General features: G+C 40.3%; 2 protein-coding genes across 2 annotated transcripts; both read right to left on the bottom strand.

Annotated features, from left to right (window-relative positions):
• Positions 1–6,686: 6,686 nt before the first annotated feature.
• LOC143111534 (intelectin-like) lies at positions 6,687–10,095 on the bottom strand. The gene is made up of 7 exons (XM_076273777.1): positions 9,992–10,095; positions 9,615–9,767; positions 9,225–9,472; positions 8,353–8,511; positions 8,108–8,228; positions 7,808–7,911; positions 6,687–7,194 (listed from the first exon to the last, which is right to left on the bottom strand). Exons 1-7 carry the CDS (start codon positions 10,056–10,058, stop codon positions 7,042–7,044), a joined length of 1,005 nt encoding a protein of 334 aa, XP_076129892.1. The 5' UTR covers positions 10,059–10,095; the 3' UTR covers positions 6,687–7,041.
• An 8,112-nt stretch (positions 10,096–18,207) lies between these two features.
• LOC143112495 (uncharacterized) lies at positions 18,208–25,331 on the bottom strand. Its single transcript, XM_076274761.1, has 9 exons — positions 21,919–25,331; positions 21,267–21,417; positions 20,972–21,117; positions 20,772–20,849; positions 20,639–20,668; positions 20,051–20,153; positions 19,712–19,896; positions 19,375–19,585; positions 18,208–18,511 (listed from the first exon to the last, which is right to left on the bottom strand). The coding sequence occupies exons 2-9, from the start codon at positions 21,412–21,414 to the stop codon at positions 18,408–18,410; spliced, it is 1,005 nt and encodes a 334-aa protein (XP_076130876.1). The 5' UTR covers positions 21,415–21,417; positions 21,919–25,331; the 3' UTR covers positions 18,208–18,407.
• Between the last annotated feature and the right edge of the window lie 953 nt (positions 25,332–26,284).

Below are 26,284 nucleotides of genomic sequence, written 5' to 3'. Positions count from 1 at the left end.
CGAACAGATAAGGGCAACGTCTACATTCTCTCTGCTATTGACTATTTTACGAAGTGGCCTGAGGCCTACGCCCTCCCAGACCAGGAGGCAGAGACAGTTGCTGGTGCCCTGCTGGGAGGCATATTCAGCCGGTTTGGGCTGCCTGACACGCTGCACAGTGACCAGGGGAGAAATTTTGAGTCCGCTGTGTTTGCCGCTATGTGCACTCGTCTGGGCATAAAAAAGACGCGCACCACCCCATTACGGCCTCAAAGTGATGGTTTGGTAGAGAGACTCCACCGCACACTGGGTCAGCAGCTGGCTATTTTGACTTCGAAGCATCAGCGAGACTGGGATGAGCATCTTCCGCTGGTGCTCATGGCGTGCCGGTCAGCAGTCCAGGAGTCAACTGCATGCACCCCGGCTCTCCTTATGCTGGGGAGAGAACTCCGCACGCCGGCAGAGCTGGCTTTCGGGCGGCCCCCTGACTCCCCTGCTGTTTCCCCAGGCCCTGAGTATGCAAGAAGGCTCCAGGATCGGCTTGAGTCTGCTCATGAATTTGCCCGAGCGCAACAGGAAAGCGCTAATGCGCGGCAAAAACGTAATTATGATATGAGGGCCCGAGGGAGGCATTTCCAAGCTGGAGAGCTGGTGTGGGTGCACAACCCACAAAGAAAGAAGGGGCGTTGCCCGAAGCTTGACAGCCAGTGGATGGGGCCTTGCAGGGTGTTGGAGCGGATGGGGGAAGTGGTGTATCGGGTGCAGCTGCCGCCAAGAGGAAGGAAAGTAGCACTGCATAGAGACAGACTGGCACCCTATCAGGGCAGTGCTTCACCCCAAGTCACCGGAACACCACGTTCTCCACCCCATGCACCTTTACCGGCCCCACAACCCTGTCAGCCACCGCAGCAGGTGCAAGGTGGGGGCAACCCTGTCCCCTTGACCCCCGGGTCTCCACCCACTTCCCCAGCCCCTGATTTAAGCACATTGTCCCCTGTGTCACGCCCACAAAGGAGAAGGAGGCCACCCCAGCGTCTTGCGGACTTTGTTTGTTCCCTCGAGGACGAGGAACTTTGTGGTGGGGGGGTAGTGTAACGTCCTGGGTGTGTTTTGATGTGCAGTTGGGGTCTATGTTAATGTTTTGTGTGCATTGTGTTGTCTCTGTGCCTTGCTGTGTTTTATGTTAACTGCCAGTAGAGGCGCTGCAGGGGGGGCGGGCACGCCTGAGCAGCAGAAAAGTTACAGTGATGTTTTTTATCTGTTGTGTGGAGTTCGCGGGAGTTCTAGGAAAAACAAGGACTGATATTGGCAAGTCGCAGCCCGTAATGGCGACCAAGTGCTGTACCTAATAAATGCTGGTTTATGAAAGTGGTTTCCTGTCCGAGTAACTGAGAACGTTACAATATATTTTTATACTTTTATTTTTTTATTTGAAATATCTGCATTGATGGGGGCAGTAGCCAAACGTTAGGCCTACACTCGTTTTGCACTTAAGCTTGTATTCGGTGTAAACAAACAAGCATGCGTGGAAGCCTGGAGTTGTCAGTAGCGTTCTACCTTTGAATAAAATGGGAGTATTACGGGAAGCTACTTTTATGCCTGTTCGCTACAGCTATATTTTGCATATTGCAGCCAATACGTCAACTGGGCTAAAAAGCATGTTAGGTTACCTTTCCTTCTCTCACTGCATTCTCAGAATCTTATCCTGTTCCTCCTATATCCGATTAATTCGGTGGATAGAAGGCGGAAGAACTAATTTCTTCAATCTTTTCATCTTGGCTGGCTAGTCTAACTTTCCGCTTTCTCTGCGCGCTCATGGATTTCATAGAAGCGACTACTACTATCGAGTCCCAACGCGAAACTGCTAACGTTGATGGGAGGTGTAGTTTTATGCTGCATTCGCGACGTGATTCTATGGTTTGCACCAGTACTGTTTTTACATTACATTACATTACATTTAGCAGACACTTCTTGACCAAAGTGACTTACATATGTCAGCTATATTACAAGGGATCACATTGTCCCCGGAGCAACTTGGGGTTAAGTGCCTTGCTCAAGGGCACAACGGTGGAAGCCGGGAATTGAACCGACAACTTTCAGGCTATTGCACGCTAGCCCAGCTCCTTAACCACTACACTACCACCGCCGCGTTTCTCGATGTTGCGGTGTATTTTGTAGACAAACATTGACATGGTTAGAAGTCATTCGCACCAGTGCGCCTAAATATTTTTTTGCACTCGCACGTCATCATTTTTACTCGCATATGCGAGTGAAATGGGCGCACTGTAGAGCCCTGATCAAATCTGCCTTCTACATCTATGTTTTTCTGACTCTCTCTCTCTCTCTCTCTCTCTCTCTCTCTCTGTCTGTGTATCTTGTGACTTCAGGGCTGTGTCACTGCCCTGGCCAGTGTTTGAATGTGGGCAAAATGTGTTGTGTTCCCATAATGAATTATGCAAAGCTGTGATTCATCATGGCGGAATGGGCCATGACCATGGCCATTTAAGCTAACCTTTGGCCAGAAGGGGAAAAAATAGCTGCACGTAGCATATTCCTGAAGAGAGGCAATGCAAGGTCATTTGATTAAGGGTATAATTGCAGTACAACATTATAAATATATACTGCCAGAAGACAATGGATTTGTTCAATATACCAACAAACTAATTCACGGTCACTGGGTAATTCACTGCCTCTGCTTCCGTAGACTGTTATAAGCGTATTGGCACTAATTGCTACACATCTCAAAGTCTATCGCTATGGTTAATTAATGTCTGTGATTTAGCACTAGTGGGAGTTGATGCAAGGCCTGTATTGTGTATTTTTAGACTAACAAATGGACTGTGCTGAAACCATGTGGCAGAGGCTGACCAAAACAGTTCCCAGTCTCCCCAACATGTCTTGAGTCATAGTTTCTTGGTTCTTAACAGTCAAACAGTATTCCCTTGAAGTCCCTCCCTCTGCATGCTTAGAGCATTACGTGAGCTTGACGTGAGCAAATGATTGGCAGGAAAATCTGGTGGCTGTTGTTGCGGCTGGCTACATACCCTGAAGCAAATAGAACATACTGGTTTTTTTTACACATTTACCTCTGTCAAGGCGTAAGATTTTCAATGCAGTTTGTCGGTCAAATCTATTGATCCTCCTACTCACAAAATACGTAGTCAAAAGTTTGGCCTATGGATGAACCCATAACATTGCTACTGTTGTATGGCATTCACGCCTGGTTTGCCCTCTAGTGTTGAAAGCAAGGATGTGCATTATTTTGCTGTCAGTCACACCCAAAATGAGTGTCATTGGAGTTCATGATATACCTTGTAGGTGTTTTCATGACATGCAATGAATTAATGAAACACAATGTAGTTTGTTTACCTTTAAATAACGGTTTCAAACCCATTATTTTGCTATGCAGGCTTATAATATGGAGAATGAACTTTCTGACGCTGCCATTGCACACCTGGGATGCTTAATATTACACTATGTAACATCGTTGATCGGGTAGGATCATGACCTTTTTAGTCAGTTTTTTATTAACTGGGTACCATCGATCATGTTAAATGGTGTTGAACCAAGGGGAATACAGTATATGTACAATACATGTCTTTCTTTAAGTAACAGCATCTTCATATCAGGCTGAATTTTGTAGATAGTAAAAGCCAGCTACACACTGATATCTGCCTGATTATGCCATTTTTGTCTACAATCAATGTATGTTTAAAGAACTCTCCCACTCTAGGTGGTGTAATTATAATAATAATAATAATATTAAGCTTTATTTGTATAGCACCTTTCATACACAGAATGCAGCTCAAAGTGCTTTACATTTGAAGCATGTAACAAAATAATAGTCAGTCAGTCATTATCAATCACATTTCTTCATTGCTGGGGCCGTTTATGATCCACTCAGCAACATATCAAAAATATACAAAATGACTGGCAGCCTTAACCCTCTTACCCCCCACAAGCACGCCATATGGCAACTGTGGCAAGGAAAAACTCCCATATTCCAGGAAGAAACCTTGAGCAGAACCTGACTTAATAGGGGGAGCCCATCTGCTTCTGGCTGGCTGGTGTAGCAGAATGATATCACCAAATTCATGTTTGCAGGTCTACAGAAAGTGCCCTTCTAGTCTAAATTATATGTAAATAGGAGGACAACTTTGTGAAATAATGTATAATCTGTTCTGACTTAGCCTTTTCTGATGTAGCCTATCTTTTTATTGTATCTTTTTTATGCCCAAAAAATGTTGGTCACCCATTGGTAAGCACTAACACTACGTCAACAAGGTTCAACCGAATTGGAAGGTTGATCAAAACGGATTTTTATCCTTAGCTTCATATAATTTCACATCATATCAGAATATTCTTTTTTGCAGTCATTCCAAACTGTGTCCCTGTCACTTGTGCAAGTTGATAGACTTTTTCCCAAAACATCAACATGCTGGTTACTCAAGGCAAGATAATGTGTGTGTGTGTGTGTGTGGGGTGGGGGTGGGGGTGTGTGTCCTCAAAACCCTTTGATATCAATGATGAAGGACAGTTTTGTGTCCTCTGGCTAAATTCCTGCTATACATTATACATGCAAGCAACTTAGAGGAAGACTCCCTACTGTTCCCCTGCACCTGCACCCTCGACATGGAACAGAGAACGCGTCCAGCTGCTTAGGTCAACCCCTCACTCTAAGGATATCAGATTTATTGCTTTGTCACAGAATATAATCTAGCCTCACCTCTGCCTATATGAGAATCTTTCATTGTCTATGTATTATTAGTATATTATTGAAATAATATGATTGCCATATCAATTTAGGCAGGAAATGCAAGGACTCATACCAAAAGTGCTTTTTCACTGACACACTGTGGCAGTGTTAATTCTCCTGGGTGCTGGGAGTGTTTGAATCTGCTTGTACAGCAGAAGACATCATGCTGCTCGCTGTAGTTGTGGTTTAATTTACTGGGGATCAGGCTTTCATTCTGAAAATGTGTCCTGGGATCAAACCTAACTTTGAGATGAAAATTCTGAGAGAATCCCATCTGCTCCTTTTCTTCCTTTCTTTCCTCTCTTTCTCTACACACTCACAGTAATGCTGTGCTATAGGGCAGTGTCAGCATTTTCGTAGATAGGCGATAAATAATCTTCTACGCATGCGCGCACATACACACACACACACACACACACACACACACACACACACACACACACACACACACACACACACACACACACACCTTCATTTTCTATTCTATGATATTTCTTAAAAGCAGCGTTTCGATCAAATGATGCCTGATGAAGATCCAGGGTGATCGAAACGTTGCTATGTTTTTAAAGTAATAAAGTTTATATTTTTGGAGCAATTGCGGCGTGCAGACCACACTTCTTCCACTGTCTGACATTATTGTCTGGCACCTGCGGAAAACATTTCTTTGGATGTGCGCACCCACTCTCCAAAAAGTCATGGCCATTTCAACACAACCAAGCAGTAGAATGCAAGCAAAACAAGTTTACCATATTTTATTTGAGTTAACCCTATGGTGTTATGATGCATGGACACATTATGACACACTGTAAAAACAATTCACTCACCCATCCAAATAGTCATCCACACACTTCACTCTCTAACTCAGACACACCTCACATGTGTAGCCTACCTCACCCCTCACTCAATTAAAGTTGTAGCCAGACTGTTCGGATTAATTGCCAGTTAGCAAACTCATTCAATTCCAACCAGTATTCACTTTTATTTATCCTCAGTAAGAGAACAAAGGATACTTTGTTCATCTTTGGGCTCGTGATTTAAAGTAATTTAAAACTTTTTCAATTAGTAAAGTATGATATAATGATAAGAATGATATTGAAAGCATAATTGATGGCATATTAATATGCGGTTGCATAATATGACTTGTTTAAGACTCGAAAAAAATAAGGACTTGGACTTGGACTCAGCTTTGGTGAGACTCGACTTGGACTTACAGTACTTGAGACATTTCTGTCTGAACTTGGGACTTGACTTGGACTTCAGTGTTAAAACTTGAGACTTACTTGTGACTTGCCAAACAGTGACTTTGTCCCACTTCTGATACAGTTAAGACAGGCCCTGTTTTGGTAAGGAATCATTGATCTGATTCACATGACGGTGTCCTCCCAGATTAACATTATCAAACTAAATAACCTTAAACCCAAACACACAAAACAAATGTAATAGCAAGCAAGTTACATTCCTTGGGCAACCAACATTCTTAAATCAAACTGACTAAAACAAATAAAAGTCAAATTGAACTGTAGGAAAGAAATATTAGCTTGTGACCTTGCAAAACCTCATTTGATGACCTGAGGATTTGAAGTCCACATGCTCCTCAAAAGTGGTAAAGATAGCTTAATTTGTTTAACCAACAAGTCACATAGGATATCTATTTGGTCAAAGTATCCTTGTACAACCGGCTATAGCTAACTCGTAGAAAACCTATATTAGCTACATATTTAATAGGCTCATTCAACTAGATCCAGCGTTGCACAGATCTGGCTCAACATTATGCATACTGAGTTGAACACAATGCATGCTGGTTAGAAATGTTGTCCAACTTCCTTATGCAGGACAGAAAGTCACCTGGTGGCATTAAGCCCAATATAGAAGATCTGAAAACTTTGGTTTGATTTTTTCATTCCATTTTTTATTCCAAATGTAAAAACATAAAAATATATATATATGACAATATTAGACAACACAAAATATCAACAAAAAATCTCCATCTATTATTCATAACTCTAGATTGAACATAGCAGTAAAATGTCAGGTGAAAATACCAATGCACAACAGAAAGATATATAGGGAATGGCAATCTTGACCTTCAATGATATTTTAAAATAACTTTTGCCCGTAATAAGTAGCTTTTCTCAGCTATACACTAGGCCTCTATAAAAACACATTTCATAACATTGAGCAAAGATTTGCCAATTTACCACCGGTGGTATTTAATGCAGTAAACCCAACACATGCCAGTGAAAATCTTTATTCCTAATATTGCGTCTGCCACAGGTCATCTGTGGACCCTTTATGTGATCTTAAACTCAGCGGTAGAAGAGCAGCACAGCAGCTTCAGTCATCTCTCTGGATGCACTCCACTCTCTTCCTGTTCCATAACCATTCCAGTCAAAGCATGGGAAATCACCACACTGACGAGGAGCAGCTTCAGGGAAGTGTCCCCCTCCACCAATGCAATACTGTAAAATAAATAAAGGGTTACTAATAATGATAAAATGCTTAAACTGCAACTGTGACAGATATAGCAGATTCTGGCCTCACAAAGTTGGATGTGGTATACTATTTACTATGCACATTCATACATCAATGCTGGAGGCTGCCATACAAGGCATCAACCTGCACATTAAGAGCTGATTGGGGTCCGGTGTTGTGTTCAAGGACACTGACAATGTCAGATGGAATCAAAATGAAACCAGCAACCTTATGGTTGGCGAAGCACTCCTCTACCTCCTGAGCCATTTCTGCCACATGGTATTTGACAGGTAATGCATGGTAAATGCACCCTTGGCACTATCTATTTGTTGCAATTCCAATTATTAATTTCAAGGACTCAGTCTTACACTCTTCACAAAATGTTAAAGGCATGCCTGGCCCTACAACAATGCAAACCACTAATTTCCAAGATAGTGAGTTTCATTAAGTTGTCATATAAATTGATTAAAAAAAACACACACAATCTTTCACCACATTCAAGATTATCTCACTTGGTGTCAAGTGAGACTATAAGCAGATATGCTTGTAAATTAGACATTAATGGTTTCTAAAACAAAGTTGTGCTGTGGTCATCCTTACAGTTTCAGTGTTGCACCCAGTGGGTCTGACTCCAGAACACATGGCCATGGCTGCCCTCTCATTGTTGAACACTCTGAAGGTGACGTAGCCAGGAATGAATTCATCTGGGTAAGTAAAAGCATTACATTAACATCCATGACATGTAAGAATGTATAAACTGGCATTGTATGAGTTGTAGCCTACTTTACTCTATTTTGTGAAATGTTACAATTACAACAGCTGCATTCAACATAGACACCTTGACTATTGTTACATGGGTACTGTAAACCTAAACAATAAATTAACAAAATCGTTTCATACTTCTAGCATTTGGGCCATAAAAGTTTCTTGTAGTGGCAGCATTTCCATAATCATACACCACAGGAATAGATGGTCCATTGTTGGTGCCACACGCTCCAATGTTATACCTCACAGGATAACGCTGAAAACCAAAGGTGATGAAAGACAGACATTTAAGTAAAGATTGTTAAATAACTTGATATGTGTCTTGGTGTCTATGTGAGCACAGGTGTGTGTGAACATATGATCTGTGGTGTTTTATGGACCTTGAAGAGGTGGTAGAGGTTTCCTCCATAGAGAGTCAGAAAGCTTGTCTCGTTGTGGTATCGCAGGATGGGAGCAATGGTCCAGTGTTGCAGTGGAATATTGTTAGGAACATGCCAAACAGACACATCTTGTGCTATGATATCATAGTAGCCAGGATTCTGTAAAGGACAGGTAAGTAAATCTGTATGTCCACATGAGTGAAATAAAATCTAACAAATTACCCACATTTTCTTTCTAATAGTAATAATTCTTGAGATGAAGAGTTCAGATGCCAAAGCCTCTAAACGTCACCTCTGTCAAAAATGAGATAATGATGAGTGAATGCTCACCCCACATAGTATAGGCCTACGTTAATCAAATAATTTGGCTTCAAAACCCGCTAAATACCACTTTCTTCCTGGTCTGAAATGTCAATTTTTATAGGCAAAAAGTTATAGGAGCCTGATAAAAAATGTTAATTTAAAAGAAAAGTTGTCAGACGGATTTAGAGGGTTTTGCATCTGAACTCTTCAGATAGGAATGTGTATGTTGCAGCGCCAACAATGGACAGAATTTAACTAAATGTGGCTTGCTGAAAATGTTATAATGATCCTTTGAGAGGTTGGTGAGATATTGTGAGTATATCTTATAAGTGATAATTTAGCAGTATGTTTATTGGAGGGTGGCTCCCAGGGACAAAAAGCTTCTGTTCCTTATCAGCATATCCATGCATACCAGGTTTCATGTGTCCTGGTGTTCCAGTGTCTTGGGAATCGTCGACTGAATGTCATGAATCAATAAAAATACTGATGAATTATCAACATTTATAATTTTAAGCTCTTAGAAAGCCTCATGCAGACGGCAACTAACTAGAGGTTACTATTCATTATACCTTGTAGTCATCACATGTTGCACCCTCTGCAGTCCCAAAGGTGTTCATGTTGGCCCATGTACCCTCTCCATCAGGGCGGTTGGGATTGCTTCCCTGCTCACTGGACCACCGGTCCCCCACAGTGCATTTCCCATATATGTTGTTCTCATGCACACTGGCTACCAGTGTCCATCCACCACCTTCTGTGGTCATGTCACAGTAGGTCTGGTACACGACCCCATTGGAGGTGGTGAGGTAATACAGACCATCTGAAATGAAATCATGCAAAAACAATTAATACCCTTACTTTGAAATACCTAATATGTAAAGGTGCACATTGTCTTGAGGATACAGCTTAATTTAGCTCATAGAAGGTGAATTTTAATCAATAGCACAACATAATGAGCTTGCCTTCTTGAACACCATATTTCTGTTGAATATCTCTGCAGCTACGTCCAACAGCGTTAAATTTGTTCATAATTTTCTGCAGTTCATGATTTGTGTTGCTCCTGCTGATATTGATTCCACGGGAATTTGGATTCTCAAGGTAATAGAAAGCTCCACCTGCCACAATAGAAATGACATGTGATCACTGTTGGTCAGCACTCTGTGTTCAATAAGTATGTTATATATCTGTGTCCAGGATATTTACATATGGACTAACAAACAAAACACTGTCATAGTCAGAAATCAGACACTGAATTATACATCAGCATAAAAACTGGGACACACTTTCTCTTTCTCACAGTTTGCTCAACAAGTTCAATGAGCTTTTTAAGCTTGCTTACCTGGACGACACTCGACGGGCTGTGATGACAGTGTAAGCCATATCAACAAGAGAATACCTTGCAACATGTTTGTGAGAAAAACAAAATGTCCAAGAGAAAGGCAGCTCGCTGTAAGATTGACAACAGTGTTGTTTGCTGCAATGTTTACAAAGTTAACAAAGCAAAAAGGACAATGAAAGACTATGAAGTAAGATTTTGGTCTGAGGCGTTTTATACTTTGTGGTTAGCTATAAAAACAAACAAACTCAGGAGCAATTAAAGCAAGACAATCTGTTGTAAAATAAGTGATAAGGAAATAATAAACAGATAGATAGATAGATCCTTTATTGATCCCCAGGGGAAATCCAAGGAAAACACCCACATACACGTGCACACACATGTGTCACAAATAGTCATAAACAAACTCAGGAGCAAGTAGTCTTTGAGCCAGACCCCCTGATTTTGGTCAATCGGTACAATTCAATATGTCTATGTCTAGAATATCTTACAGGTGAATGGGCTAAAAAATGTAACAAATAGATATCCCCACAAAACTTCCACCCCTCACTGCTCCCTGATCGCCACTGTAGCAAGGCAGCTCACTGCTCTGGGTTAGTGTGTGCTTCACCTCACTGTGTGTTCACTGTGTGCTCTGTATGTTCACTAATTCACGGATGGGATAAATGCAGAGACCAAATTCCTTGTATACGCAAGCATACCGGTACTTGGCCGAGAAACCTGATTTACATTTACATTTTACATTTATTAAACCTTAACACTGGATAAAGTCAGGTTCTTCTTTTTGTGTTTCCTTTTGGACATAATTAGAGTGAAGTGTTATTACAGTGGGTGTTTTAGCCATTAAATAAAATCTACAGTATAATTGCCTTATTCTCTGAACTAGAAATCTCCACTTCAATTGATATGCTCATATGAGGATGTTATAGAGGAGGTTGTTCATATATGATTTGTGATGTATGGAAAGTAAACAAAAGGTATGGAATATATAATGGGGTTTTAGCAAATGTATGAAGACATTCTTAAAAATACAGCATTACATTAATACACAGGATTAGATGTTAAAATCCCTTATGTCACCAAAATGAAAAACAAAAAGAAGAATTTTGAATCTGACTTAATCTAATGTTGTCAAATGTACTTGAAATGTATGCAAATTATTGCATATTTTATTAGATAATGGATCATTTACATATGTATACATACTATTTAAAAATGCTTCCAATACAAAAAAATGTTGGCATAATGTAAATATTCAGCTGCAGAAGTTTTGTGGGGATATCTATTAGTTAATTGTTAGCCTATTCATCTATATCCCCTTATAAGCATAATAAACATAAACAGGGTGATGACACAAAAAGCTACTACCAATGTAATGCTATTACTTATTTTCTAACTCTAGGGTAGTATACCTTGCCAAAAGCCCATATGAAACGTATTCCCCTCAGATGGTACCAACCAACCCCTCTGGCTCAAGGACTAAAGGACTCAAAACATGTGAGCAATTAAAGCAAGATAGTCTGGTATGGAGTCAAAACAACGCCATAATGTGGTAATATGGTGGCAGCATGGAGGGGAGTGTCTCCAGGACGCTGGTTTCACTGTTAAGCCTTCATGAGGTGTCGTGGGCCTAACTTAACGAAACATCGGTGAATGAGGGTGCCCACTTGATAACCCCAATGACATGCCGCATACTATATACGCTACTGCTGTTGGATAGGCCATTTGTATTGTGCTTGTGACCATTTGTTGGCGGATTTGTGGGTAGTGTGCTTTTTAAAGTTAAACTTGAGCAGGGGCTTCTGAATGTGTTTTTACCTTGGATTTTGGCACAAGGGATTTTAACATCTAATCCTGTGTATTAATGTAGTGTGCCCGTGAAAAGATATTCACATGTGTAATAGAGTTTTCTCTTTTTGTGTGCAAAAAAATGCACTTGTGCACTTGTGAAATTTTTTTTAGTTTGAATGTGTGTGGAACAGCTTTATAGCTACAGGCAATAAAGGAACGTTTGTCTTTGCACATACAATTAGCCAGCAATTGGGAGAAGTGCAACATATATATATTTAGTGTGCAAACTGTAGCTATAAAGCTGTTGAAAACACATTCAAACTAAATCCCTGTGGACAAATGTTTTTCACAAGTGCACAAAATATTTCTGCAGGTACGCATGTTTTTTGGACACAGGTAAATTCATTCCACAGCTACAAAACGGTTCTACACTCACATAAAGGGTCCACAAATGACCTGTGGCAGATGCAATATTAGGAATAAAAAGTGGGATGCAACATTTTCACTGCCATGTGTTGGTTTTGCTGCATTAAATACCACCGGTGGTAAATTGGCAAATCTTTGCTCAATGTTATGAAATGTGTTTTTATAGAGGCCTAGTGGATAGCTGAGAAAAGCTACTTATTACGGGCAAAAGTTATTTTGAAATATCATTGAAGGTCAAGATTGCCATTCCATATCTTTCTGTTGTGCATTGGTATTTTCACCGGACATTTTACTGGTATCTACTGCTATGTTCAATCTTGAGGTATGAATAATAGTTGGGGATTTTTTGTTGATATTTTGTGTTGTCTAATATTGTTATATATATATTTTTTATGTTTTTACATTTGGAATAAACAATTGAATGAAAAAATCAAACCAAAGTTTTCAGATCTTCAATATTGGGCTTATTGTCACCTGGTGACTTCCTGTCCTGCAAAAGGAAGTTGGACAACATTTCTAACCAGCATGCATTGTGTTCAACTCAGTATGCATAATGTTGAGCCAGATCTGTACAACGCTGCATCTAGTTGAATGAGCCTATTAAATATGTAGCTAATATAGATTTTATACTGAGTTAGCTATAGCCAGGTTGTACAAGGATATTTTGACCAAATAGATATTCTATGTGACTTGTTGGTTAACCAAATTAAGCTAGCTTTACCACTTTTGAGCAGCATGTGGACTTTCCTTGACTATCCCTAACAGAAATGAGCTACTGTAGGCCTGTTGATGTGGTAAGCAGAGTGAGGGTCCTGCGTCACAATAGAAAGAATAAAAAAATAACAAAATGAAGACAGAAATGAATAAGGAATGGTGACCTTTGTACATGAATGGATATTTTTTGACACGTGAAGGTGTGTGTATGTGTGTGTGTGTGTGTGTGTGTGTGCTCATGTGCACATGCATGTGTGTTTATAACTTCCTTTTCCTTTAAATACTTACCGACACCAGACTATGGAGTCAAAACAATGCCATCAAGACAAAACACTTCCAAAATTCGTGTCTGTAAAATATTTTGTAGCTTTGTAGATCCAGTTTGCACACAAAAGATAGATGTCACACTTCTCCCAATTGCTGCCTAATTGTATGCGCAAAGACATAAGTTCCTTTATTGCCTGTAGCTATAAAGCTGTTCCACACACATTCAAACTAAATCCCTGTAGACAAATGTTTTTGACAAGTGCACAAAAATACTGTATTTCTGCAGGTACGCACTTTTTTGCACACAGACAAATTAATTCCACAGCTACAAAATGGTTCTACACTTGTGCAAATTATATCCTCGAAGACAAAACTCTATTACACATGTGAATATCTTTTCACGAGCACACAAACTTTATGGCGTTGTTTTGATTCCATAGTCTGGGTCTGGTGTCGGTAAGTAATAAAAGGAAAAGGAAGTTATAAATGCACATGCACGTGTGCACACACACACACACACACACACACACACACACATATCAAAAAATATCCATTCATGTACAAAGGTCACCATTCCTTATTCATTTCTACGGAACCCTAGAGGGGTCATTGCAAGATATTTTTTGGTATAAATCCAGAAAACGTGCGCTCGTTTTACACACACACACACACACACACACACACACACATATCAAAAAATATCCATTCATGTACAAAGGTCACCATTCCTTATTCATTTCTACGGAACCCTAGAGGGGTCATTGCAAGATATTTTTTGGTATAAATCCAGAAAACGTGCGCTCGTTTTACTAAATGGTGTACACCAAAACTATCTTGTAATGACACCTCCTCATTTCTGTCTTCATTTTGTTATATTTTTTATTCTTGCTATTGTGACACAGGAGCCTCACTGGTTGAGTACATGTTCTGCTTACATCAACAGGCAGCGTCGGCGTTAGGGGCGGGCCATAGGGGGCCAGGTCCGCCCAAACGGGTCACTGTGCCCCCCCTAACGGAGTGTTCGCTTGACATACAAAAACTAAATATTATACTGTTATGATTTAAATTTAATCTATAGCAACAGGCCTAGGTCTTTGGCATTTGGGTCAAGAGTGGGATGGCTTGCAGAGGCCATTAAACTGGGGTCCACTGTGTGCCCGGTAGATCTAAGCCCAGCTTTTTGTTGTTGCAGTTATGGTACATGTTTATTACTCTACAGGCTGGCCACTGTTCTGTCAATGATACACTACATTGAACATGCACATTTGTACACGTCCATGGAACACTGTTCAATGCTTCACTAAAGGGAAGAGGAGAGATAGATTACTTCAACCTATTCTTGCACGGCTATAGTTTTTTTATATTACTTTGTCTACATTATTCTCTTATATGTCCATATTTATTTTATGCTGGTCTCTAGACACTGTTGAACTTACTTATTTGCACCATCACCATGACACTCACTCTCATAGAGCACCTTACCATGCATACAGAATCACAGGCTCAGTCCCTGCCCTGTCACTGCAAGAGCCTCATGCTTATTTATCCTTAAGCACACTATGTGGATATTTGATTTAGTATTTTTAGTATTTTAGAATACTGTCTTTATTGTTTTCTGCCGTACTGTAAGTGCATGTTGTGTGTGATGTCTATGCTACTGAGACCTTTAATCTTTCCCTTGGGGATCAATAAAGTATCTATCTATCTATCATTGGCACCCAGGTAACCTCTATGCATATGTTTTGTGTCTTTGGTGGGGGTGACTTTCTGAAAGCAGAAAAACAAAGTTGAACATGGGTGTCCATTTGTGTCTGGTTCAAGTATTCCAACAAACCAGGACTGATCTTTGTGAATATAGTGACACTTCCTGAAGAGACCTACGTAATGCTGTGGATATTGTTCTGACAGTGTGGAGCAATGTGAGTTTTGGATCCATCAGGCTTGGCAAAGAACAGGACACATATGTATGTTAGAGGATATGGCTAAACCAAACTACAATTATTTTGTGCTATACTGTAACCACACTTTTTGGATGGATATGTTTATGTATTTTGGTTAAAACTGGTCAGGTGCCATAAAACGTATCTGAGGAGGAAGTGTGAATTTGGCCGTGGATGTTTGCAATTCACAGCCAGGGGGCATGTTTCCCAAAACTATAGCTGCTAACCTGTTGGTTGGCAATGGGAAATTGCATTGCAACCATGGGCGGATTATGAACTTTCGGGCCCCTGGGCCCAGATGTATTAAGGGCCCCCCACTAATTGTCGTATATGTGGGAGGGGGGGTTTGGGGGTCCTCCCCCAGAACATTTTTAATTTGTTTGATGTGATTTCCTGTATTCTGGTGCATTTTGGAGATGGCCAATACTAAATTCAATCAGATTCATAGCCTACATCCTGATTTGTTGATATTGAGGCAATGATTCCATGCAAAGGCTTGGGCTTCAGGGCCTCCTGACCCCTTGGGCCCCTGGGCCTGGGCCCAGTAGGCCCATTCAGTAATCCATCCCTGATTGCAACCAACAAAGTTGGTAAGTTGTAGCAACTATGATTTTGGGAAACGCGCCCCAGATCAAGATCATCTGCAGCTGCAACTGCAGCCGCACCTCAGCACATGCAGTGAGAATGAATGTGGGGAATGTGGACAGGCCATCATGGGTGAGAGAGTGAGAGGACTTTCATTTCCTCCTTAGATAAGATTCTGTATGGATGATAAAAAAAATCCCCCTTCAGGTCATTTGGCATGGGTTGATGCAGGGCCTCCCAGTCAACCATGTTGAATTTCCTGATGAGGTTTACTGTACATTTCTATTTCACTTATCGTAATCTCCAGGGTGCGATTTGTAGGGGGGGGATGGTGAGGATTTCCCCCCCTCTGGTTTTCCTATCCCTACCTCTGCTAAATTATTTTTATCCTCGGTGGGGACAACATTTATCCCCCTCTGCCCCTAATGCTACTTCATATTAAAGCGCTGCAACGTGAGAACAGTCTATTAGGCTAGCCTACATAATAATCTGACATCAGAAATGCACCGTCACCGTCAGCACTCATGCTGCTGACACAGTGGCTGCGTGATAACTTAATTTGGCCTTGATCGTGCAGGACATTTCAGAATGTCGAGTGTGTAATCCATCATAAATGGCTAGTTTCAATGGAAAAGTTAGCTGGACAAATGAAAGAAAACGAGAAGGATTCAGTGAAGCATAATAATGTTTTAGAACCTTCAAAATTAGAAAACTGATGCAACTGAGATGGAGGACAACTACACGTAGAGTAGAATGTAGGCCTATTGTCCGAAGGAACTTACATTAAATGAGGAGATATTTGCTGAATGTCACAAAAAGTGTTACAGAAATTGCTTGGCATCGCTTATTCAATGGCTCTCTACCGAAACACCAGTAGTTTGCGGAGGACGAACGAGAAAGCACTCGTTTGATAAATCAGCCAGTAGGCTAGGCCTAGTAGACAAATAACTTTTAGAAATAATCTGTACTGCGAAAACGAATGTTGGTGGGTATTTAAAGTGGAAATGAAGCAGTGAGAACTGTGACCATTTTTTGGTTGCTTTTTCATTTTTGAAGATACATGGATTTTCATTAAACCCGATATTCAAGTAGTTTCACTGGAAAATGACATGTGAATAACGACTTTCGCCACTAGGGCGCAGCCATGTTTTGAAAATGCAGGCGCTTCGTCATCAGAATGGTTAGCGTTTGTTCGTGGATGTTTTATCCATTAGCGGACGTTCACTTTATTTCAATATGCCTACGCAAATTATGTTGATGTTTGTTTTTGTGTTTGTACAAGAACAAGGGCCGCTGTAATGTAGCCTGTAGGCCTATCAGAGACAGTACTTAATTAGATTTAACTTCAGTCGCAATAATGTGTTTGGATGTTCTCGCACAACTTGTGGATTACCGCGACCTGAAAATGCAGTTGCATCGTTGATGAATTGGTGAGTAAACTCGGGGGAGCGAACTTCTCATGTGTGAGTAAGATGTTTTTTTTTTTGTGATTGAGTAGTATCGATGATTGCATTTGTTTCGCTCAAGTACTAGTGGAAACTATTTGCAGAGACTTGCGAACCTGGTGAGAACTTGTTGAGGGTACGGTACGCTAGCCTATGTCTGACTTGTGTAGGCTACTCTGTAGTAGCCTAGGTCTGTGATTGTGACAGGCATGGTTTTGTGGGTAGATGTTGTTTATGGACTGTAGGCTAGGCGTCTGAGTTTTTATTTGTTTATGTAAGCTGACATAAAATAACAAGCTGTTCACTTTAAGTAAATAAATACACGGATGTGCTGCTTTTAGCAACCATAGATTTTAGGGTTCATGCTATGCTAGTTACAGTATGTGCTTGTTATGTTATGCTATGCTAGTACTGTATCGCAGCTTCTACAATGATAATACATTGCAGAACAACTGAGTATGGGTGTAAAAATGAGTGTAGTCTCAGGTGATCAGTGTAGTCCTCTAGCCTACCCCCTCCGCACAACCTATCAAGAGTGTGTTAGTTGGTTAACTGCTGTTTATTGGGCGTTCCAGTGTTTCGGCTCGGATGTCCCTCAGCGACCGCATTGAGACCTCCAACGTCTCGCATTAATGATAGCATTTGGGACGTAGGATTGGACGTGATATATCTATTATTTTGTATGAGATCTCCCAGGTTCATTTCCTAGCAGCAGACACTCTCCATGTGTGCCATGGCAGTGGACATAGGGACACAACCCCCATATAAGCACCACCGATGGTTTTCTGTGCGCTCAGATACACCTCTCTCTCGCCCTTACCAAAAAATCCTATAGGATTCTGATAGGACTAATCCTAAAGGATTTCTATCATATTTTGGAACAAACAAATCCTACAGGAATCCTATTGGATTTTTTAAAAGCACAGAACTTGATATATCCTATTGGATTTTTATTCCTATAGGATTTCTATTCCTATAGGACTTATTCCAATAGGATTTATTCCTATTGGATTTTTATTCCTATAGGATTTCTATTCCTATAGGACTTATTCCTATTGGATTTTTACTTCTAGTTCCCTAATGGATTTATGCACATGGTCTCCATAGACATTATGCAAAAGAAACGAAGCACAGTACAAATGAAATGGATGGTCATAAGTAAATAACATTTATTATATCAATACATTTTTAAAAAAATCAGATGTGAGTGTGTGTGAGTGAGCATGTGTGTGTGTGTGTGTGTGTACGCGTTCACTTGGAGCGCCTTCTGGCCAACTTTGCTTCATCAGCGCATTTCTGTGAAATGGCTTGCTTGACCAGGGCAGGGTCCACCCCAAATTTGTTGGTGATATAGTCTGAAAAACATATAGGAGAGAAGAGCAACACATGAACAGATTAATACACTGTAAATCTTTAGAAGATACAGTGATACACTGGCTGGAGCAGACACAAGGCAAACATGGATACTATAGCTTGTTTCCCCTTGTGATTTGTCGTTTAGCCCAGTTATTTCTTTGAAATTGAGCTCTTCAATTAAGCAATCTTACATGAGATGCCGTTCTTGAATGTCATTATTGGCATGGACGGATTATGAACTTTCGGGCCCCTGGGCCCAGATGTATTAAGAGCCCCCCACTAATTCTCGCATATGTGTGTGTTTTTTTTATTTTATTTGTTTGATGTGATTTCCTGTATTCTGGTGCATTTTGGGGATGGCCAATACTTTAATTCAATCAGATTCATAGTCTACATCCCGATGTGTTGATATTGATGATCAATTATTCCATGCAATGGCTTGGGCTTCAGGGCCCCCTGACCCCTTGGGCCCCTGGGCCTGGGCCCGGTAGGCCTGTGCAGTAATCCATCCCTGATTATTGGTACGCAAAGTACAGCCACAGGAACAAGGAACTTGCACAGAGTTCCGTAGTGCTGTACTTTAAGTACCAATAATGACATTCAAGAACGCCATTGAGTGTAAGATTGCGATTCAATAACACAAACGATATGAAATCTGACATGTTGTTGCTAATATAATGCTGCTGGCAGCTGGTTCATGCAGGTCACAGTTTCTGGTGTGAACACCACACACACGCACTGTGAATACACATTAACTGCTATGCACTGATAGCAGTCTAAAATAGGCCTTATAAGGAGTGAAATGGTTAGTGTGAGCACTGCATTGTACTGGAAACTATGGGAACACAAACAAGATACTCACTTAGTATGTCCGACGTCTTTGCAGAATTGAGCTGGGGCTTGGGCTGTCTTTCCAGAAAGGCATTAGACAGCTTCCCCGTATAAGAATGTGTGGCCAGGACCTGCCTCCCAAACACTGCCATCAATAAGTCCTTGGTGGCCTTTCTAGGGTCACTCCACTTGATGTGGGCATACTGGGTGGCCGTGATCTTCACTGTAGGGCCTATGTGAATCTAAAAATACCAAAATACAGAAAGAGAATAATGTCAGTAAGCACTATGTGTAAATGATCAAGCTGCAAAAAGCATGATGCTTTTTCTTTTCTTTGAATGGCTTCTGGGAACATAAGTGACTTTCACCTGGACTGGTGAGGGTGAGGGTGGTGATGTTGATGATGTTGTTCTTGAGGGTGGTGATGTTGATGATGTTGTTCTTGAGGGTGGTGATGTTGATGATGTTGTTCTTGAGGGTGGTGATGGGGATGATGATAATGGTAATAAGGGTGATCTTGATAATGTGGATGACGCTGGCTGAGTAATTTGATCTGTATAAAAAACAAACAAACAAAACAAACAGTAACAATTCAGGAGCTATGTAATACTTTTGGGCTAAAAAATCCTGACTTCGAGACAGGAACAGAATAGAAACAACAGCATTGACATTATGTTTATCTATGTTCAGAATACAGAAACACATACCTCTCACAGTACGCTCCAGGTTGATTATTTTCTCCCGCATCTCTAAAAGCAGACATCGCATCTCATTAAGCTGGTTAGCTATGCTGCTATCGGCTGCTGGGTTCTGGGGAGAGAGAGAGAATTTTCAGAAATCCCAGAGGTTGCAAATCTCCATCAGTGCACAGAAGCATTTAAAAGGCTGGAATTTACTTGTTGTAGACAATGCATTTGTGTACGCAGCATGGCTGCCATGGGTATTCTGTGGTTGTTTTGAGTTTCGGTTGCGCATGTCGTCGCAAGCAAGCATGACATGTCCGCAAGATGCGATACTGACAAGAAAGTGGGGGGTGATTGCATGAAAAAAACAGTGACGGCAAGATGCAATATTGACAACAACCCTAGGAATTTTCCAAATCTGCCCCAAGTGGAGACCTCCACTATTGTGCGATTTGACTGTGTAATGCTGCAACAAGTCTATACACAGAACACCGCGGGTCGCAGGAGGGTGCAAACGCTTACGCTTGGTCTAACAGCAAGTAAATTCCAACCTTTACTTACAGAGGTATTCTTATATATAAACTGTACTGATAAATGAGGTTATTAACGTACCACATCTCTGGAGTATCCCGGCTCACTCTCCTATGGAGCAAGGGAGAGAGATAAGTCCAAACCAAACCAAATGTGACATTATCAACACTCTGAGCTGAGCACAGACAATAGCAAATGTTAACTCTTCACTTACTTCATATTCATTTAAAAACTGCAGAGACAGAGCCTTTGTTAAATTATTTTTCCCCTTTAGTTTTGGATTTGTGTCCTCCTACAGCATAAGAAAAGATTGAACATTTAAAAAAAAAAAGACTTAACATTGCCCTCAGAAGTTAGATCAGAAGATCCATCAATTAAGGTCATATTTATGAGGCTATTGGCCTCATAACTTACCTCATCTTCCTCACTGCTGGCAGGTGAAAACTGAGCTGGGGGGCGTTTCTCTCTGAGACCACGGCCACGTTCTTCTGTGCCAGTAGCTGCATTTCTGCACCCCCTCTCCAGTGCTTCCAAGGCCTTCATTAATTTAGTTCTGCTCCCTAATGGAAAAAACTAAAACTTTTCATTCACCAACAAAATAAATTTGCTTTCATAATCCACCATTTCAATGGAGAACTAATTCATGTACAGTTAATTTCACTTTCATAAACAAGAAAAAAACACTGGCATATCGATGAAATTCACACACCTTTCTGGATAATCTTAGCGGGGCTGGTCTCATCCCGATACTGTACGTCACATATGTAGCCCACTTCACATAAGCCGTTAACAACTTTATTTTGTGGTAGCACATCCCATGTAGGGGGGTCCTCGATCCACTGAATTAACATGTACATTTTCTGCAAATGGAAGGGGTAGAAGAGGGATAAAGAGCCGTTGTATGATACTTACAAATGAAACAGTTTCACTTGGTACGCGTGCATTCCACAACTGCAACATTGTTGCTGTCGGTAGTTATCTAACGTTACACTTATAGATATGGCTTCATAGTAGGCCAATTGTTACTGTTGCAAATAACTACAAGAAACAAACACATCACGCAGGTAGATATGACAGTATTAGGCTTAAACTACTTACAATGTTTAGATTGTTAACCAACAGTGATGCTGATGGTATTTTTTTTTACGATAGCTGTACAACTGTTTACATAGGGACAGTAACTGGTAACTAGCTAGCGATGGCTAACTGTGCTAGCTAGTAATAACGTCGTCGTCATCGACAACATAATAAAAAAAAATGAACAGAGAATCACTTTTAATAGCCTTTATAGGACTGTATTTCTGTCCCAATTTCACTATAAGGATACATTATCTAAAATAGATGACATTAACGTTACTCACTGTCAACTGTTATCCTGTCTCCCTTCTTGACGGATAAGCGGAATCCAACTGCTACTTTTTGACGTAGTCCAGCTCGATACCTGCGCTGTGTTCCACTCAGCCCTCACGCGGGTGAGCCCTTTTTTATGTAGCTCAGTGGATTCCATGAATGGTGTGCCAAGTGGCTATAGCTGAGCATAGACCTACTACTAAAATTGTTTTTAAAAGCAAGTAGTAGTTTGTATTATTACAAATATTAACATTGCAAACGTAAAGAAAGTTATACTTTGTAGCCTATAGAGGCCCTTAAATAAACAACCATTTTATAGATGACATTTAGGCCTACTCTTATGTTCTGTATGGAGTTATATGTTAGCCTATAGACTCACTGAGCAATGACAGTAACCAAGCTAAATATTGTACCATAAAAACAATCAACAATATTTCTTCTCCTGGTAGTTTTCCAATGGAGACAGAAATGAATATGCCTACACGAAAAAAAGGCAGATATAAAAGGTAATTATGAAAAGCTGGTGGCATTGTTGTTTACGTTTCCTCATTCCAAAATAAAAGTTACAGTTATCAAATGGTATCATGTGCCATTCATATATTTAGATTTTTAGACCCTGATTTGCTTGATGAGGTTCCAAGGACATCCAAATGGAGACATTGTAACCAGGAGTGTGTTGAGGGTTCAGAGCATGCAGATGAGGACAATGGAGAAATAGACAATTCGGAGGACAATGGAGAGAGAGACAATTCAGAGATACTTTTGGACATTCCTACTTTTGAAAATCATCAATTAGCAAGTGATTTGCCCAGATTTTCCAACACAGACAAGTCTATGGATTCCCCTTTATACCCAGGGTCGGATGTGACATTGGCACAATTTATTGTCTTAATCCTAGCCTTTTCCCTAAGACACAGTTTATCTGCAACAGCAATTGAAGATCATCTGAAATTATTAAGCATCCTTTTACCAGCAAATAACATATTGCCACATTCTCTGCATGTATTCAAACAGCTCCTTAAAGACCCATCTGACACCATCAAATTACATTTCTTTTGCCAAGGTTGTGGGGCACATTTATCAACACAGAACACAAATTGCTTGACCTGTGGTGAGGAAACAAATAATGGCAATCTCAAAGAGGGTAACTTTTTTATAAGTCTTTCACTAGCCAATCAGATTCGTGACATCATACAGAGAGAAGGTCTTAGTGACTGTACAAATGCTATACTGGGCAAAACTGATTACAAACCAGGAGATGTGTCCTTATTGTGGAACTGTGACGGTGTTCCACTTTTTAACTCCTCATCCAATTCTCTCTGGCCCATTCGGTGTATTATCAATGAACTGCCCCCTGAGGTGCGTTATAAGAATGTTTTGCTGGCAGGAGTCTGGTTTGGACAGGGCAAACCTGATATGGCCACCTTTTTGCACCAGTTTGTCCAGGACATAAAAGACACCAATGCAAACGGCATTAAATGGGTCCATCCTGAAACTGGCATCTCTCAAATTTCCAAGGTTTTCCCTATTACTTGTTCCTGCGATGCAGTGGCAAAATGTGCAGTTCAAGGTATCCATCAGTTTAATGGCTCATATGGATGTGGGTACTGTCTGAATGAGGGAATGGTTGTGGCCAAAGGGAGGGGTTATACAAGGGTATATCCTGATGTTGAGGCTGACATGAGAAGTCACAAGCATATTGTTGAATGTGGGGCGAAGGCAGTTAATGAAGGTGTGAACCATGTCCTGGGGGTCAAGTCTGTGTCACCTTTAATCTTATTGCATACTTCTACCGGCTTTGATATGATCAAAAGCTTCACAGTCGATTACATGCACTGTGTGCTACTTGGAGTCACAAAACAGTTTTTAGATCTTTGGTTTAACAGCAAATATCATAGTGAACCATGGTACATCGGTACAACAAAAAACAGGATTGATCAAAGACTGTTGCCCATTACACCACCCTCTGATGTGCCCAGAGTGCCACGCACTGTGCATGTAGCACACAAATGGAAAGCCGCTGAATGCAGGAGTTGGTTGCTTTTTTACAGCCTACCAGTTCTACATATGATTTTGCCAAACAAATATCTAAAACACTGGTCAATGTTAGTTAACACAATATTTCTCCTTCTGAAAGACAAAGTCACAGAAATAGATTTGGCCAGTGCTTCAAGTTATATTAAAAAATTTGTTCACCAGATCCCAGAAACTTATGGAATGTGCCATATGTCCTACAATGTCCATCAATTAACTCATCTTATTTGTTCTGTGGAGTTACATGGACCACTATGGTCATCTTCAGCATTTGTGTTTGAAGGACATAATCAAAAGCTAACTAGGTTATGCCATGGAACACAGTCGATACCAAATCAAATAGCGTATCGCTTCAACCTACTTCAGTCTTTGCCAAGTTTACTTGAGCAGTCAAACAGTTCAGACGACATCACCCATATAGTACATAAGACAGTCAATGATTGGATAGATGGCTATCCTTTGAGGTCCAAAGCAGTAAGGTTGCAGGATATAGTTTTGTTGGGTTGTCCACAACACAAAAAAATAGGTGAAGTAGAACACTCTTTGTTAGTTCCAATATGGGGACCCCAAGATGTCGACCTAATTGGTGATTACTACCATCGCGCAGTTTTGAGGGGAAAAATATTTACAACAGAGGAATATGGAAAAGGGCATAAACATAATAGCTGTACTGTCGAGTTGAGAAATGGAGACCTTGGAGTGATAACTTCAATCATTAACATACATAAAAACATACCTGTCTTTCTCATACAGCTTTTTAGATCAGAAACAGCCCATTTTGTATCAGAAAGAGTGAACCATCTTAAATTAGTCTGCCCAACCCAAGTGAGAGTAGCTGTAAAGTACAGTGACATAATCCGTAAGGTGGTATTCATGAAAATTGAGAAAAAGGTATATGTATCACTTCAACCGAATGGTACAGAGATAGATTAAGATAGATTATTGTTTTACACATAATGTAATATGACCTATGTATGTATGTATGTATGTATGTATGTCTAAGTAAATGTAGGCTGTACGTGTATAAGTCTTTATAGATATGTTTGGATATGTGTGATTGTTTGTTAAAGGTATCACTTCAACTAAATTGTATGATCTAACTGCATTTGATGCAGTGCCATATCTCTTTCCTCACAACTGTAAAATACAAAAAACTGTAATGTAAAATACAATAATTGAAACTTTTTAAAAATAGAATACATTTGACATACCATGTGTAAGTCTTTATGTCTTTATGTCTGTGTTCTAGCTCAGTGTTTCTCAAACTTTTTCAGACCAAGGAGCCCTTTAAATCCAATAAATAAAGTCCAATAAATAAATAAATAAATAAATAAATCAGGGACCACCTGTTCCTGCTCCCCCTCCCCGAGCCACATGCTGCTACCCTCAGACCCCCACCTCTATAAAGTTTAAGGATATTCTAATTTTTTTACTGTAGTCCTATATAAATGACTTACCTGCCTGTTTGTATTCAGAGAACAATTAATCTCAATTCAACCACTGTCTTAGGTCTAATCACGTGCAGCATTTAATCATTATAACCAAAGGCATCAAGTTTTAACATGATATTCTTTGAAATAGTCTACTGTTTTAATAATAAATAAACTAGAAAAGCACTCAGAGCGTGCAGACTTAGCTCTGCCCAAGGGTCACTGATGCAATAAATTCCAGGTGTTCAGATCACCACAAAAATCTGTTTGGCCTGGGTTGGCCGTCTGAAAATTAAAATCCTTTCTGAACTTTCCAAGATATTATTAATTTAGGAAAATGGGCATATGACATAAAACGTAGAACAGAACTAGCAGTGTAGAATAGAGAAAAAAAGAAAGAAAGAAAAATAAATAAATAAAGAGGACCCCTTTTGCATAAGTTTTTTTTTAATTGCATTGAATTAGCTTTAGGACAACCTGAAGTTTACAGGACTTAACAGGGTAAAAATCCTATAAGAAATGTTGATCTTATTTAAAAATCCTATTGGAATTTTACAATCCTATTGGACAAGTTTGTAATCATATAGGACTGTAACAATGAACATACAAATCCTATTGGAATATCAAGAAATCCTAAAGGATTCTTACAATCCTGTAGAATCCTATTGGAAAAAATGAAAATCCTAAAGGATTTTTTGATAAGGGTCGATCATCCATTTCTCCTCCATAGTCAGGCTCTGTGGGGGGCACTAAAACTCCCACTGCTCTTACTGGCTCAAAAGCATAGGCAATTGGATGCCTGTCCTCATTGGTGGGTCTATCCCATTCGTCCATATCCATTTTGTTGAGGCAGTAAGATAACTGTGAGGCTATGATAGCCGCTGTGTAAACAGCATAGAATGTTGTACCAACC

The sequence above is a fragment of the Alosa pseudoharengus genome, unplaced genomic scaffold (assembly GCF_046254945.1).
Source record: "Alosa pseudoharengus isolate Yale_2024_CS ecotype anadromous, Long Island Sound unplaced genomic scaffold, YU_APseudo_1.1 YU_APseudo_1.1_scf_8, whole genome shotgun sequence".
In the NCBI taxonomy this organism is placed as follows: Eukaryota; Metazoa; Chordata; class Actinopteri; order Clupeiformes; family Clupeidae; genus Alosa; species Alosa pseudoharengus.
Note: the sequence above shows the minus strand (reverse complement) of the source record. Positions and strands in the feature narration are given on the sequence as shown.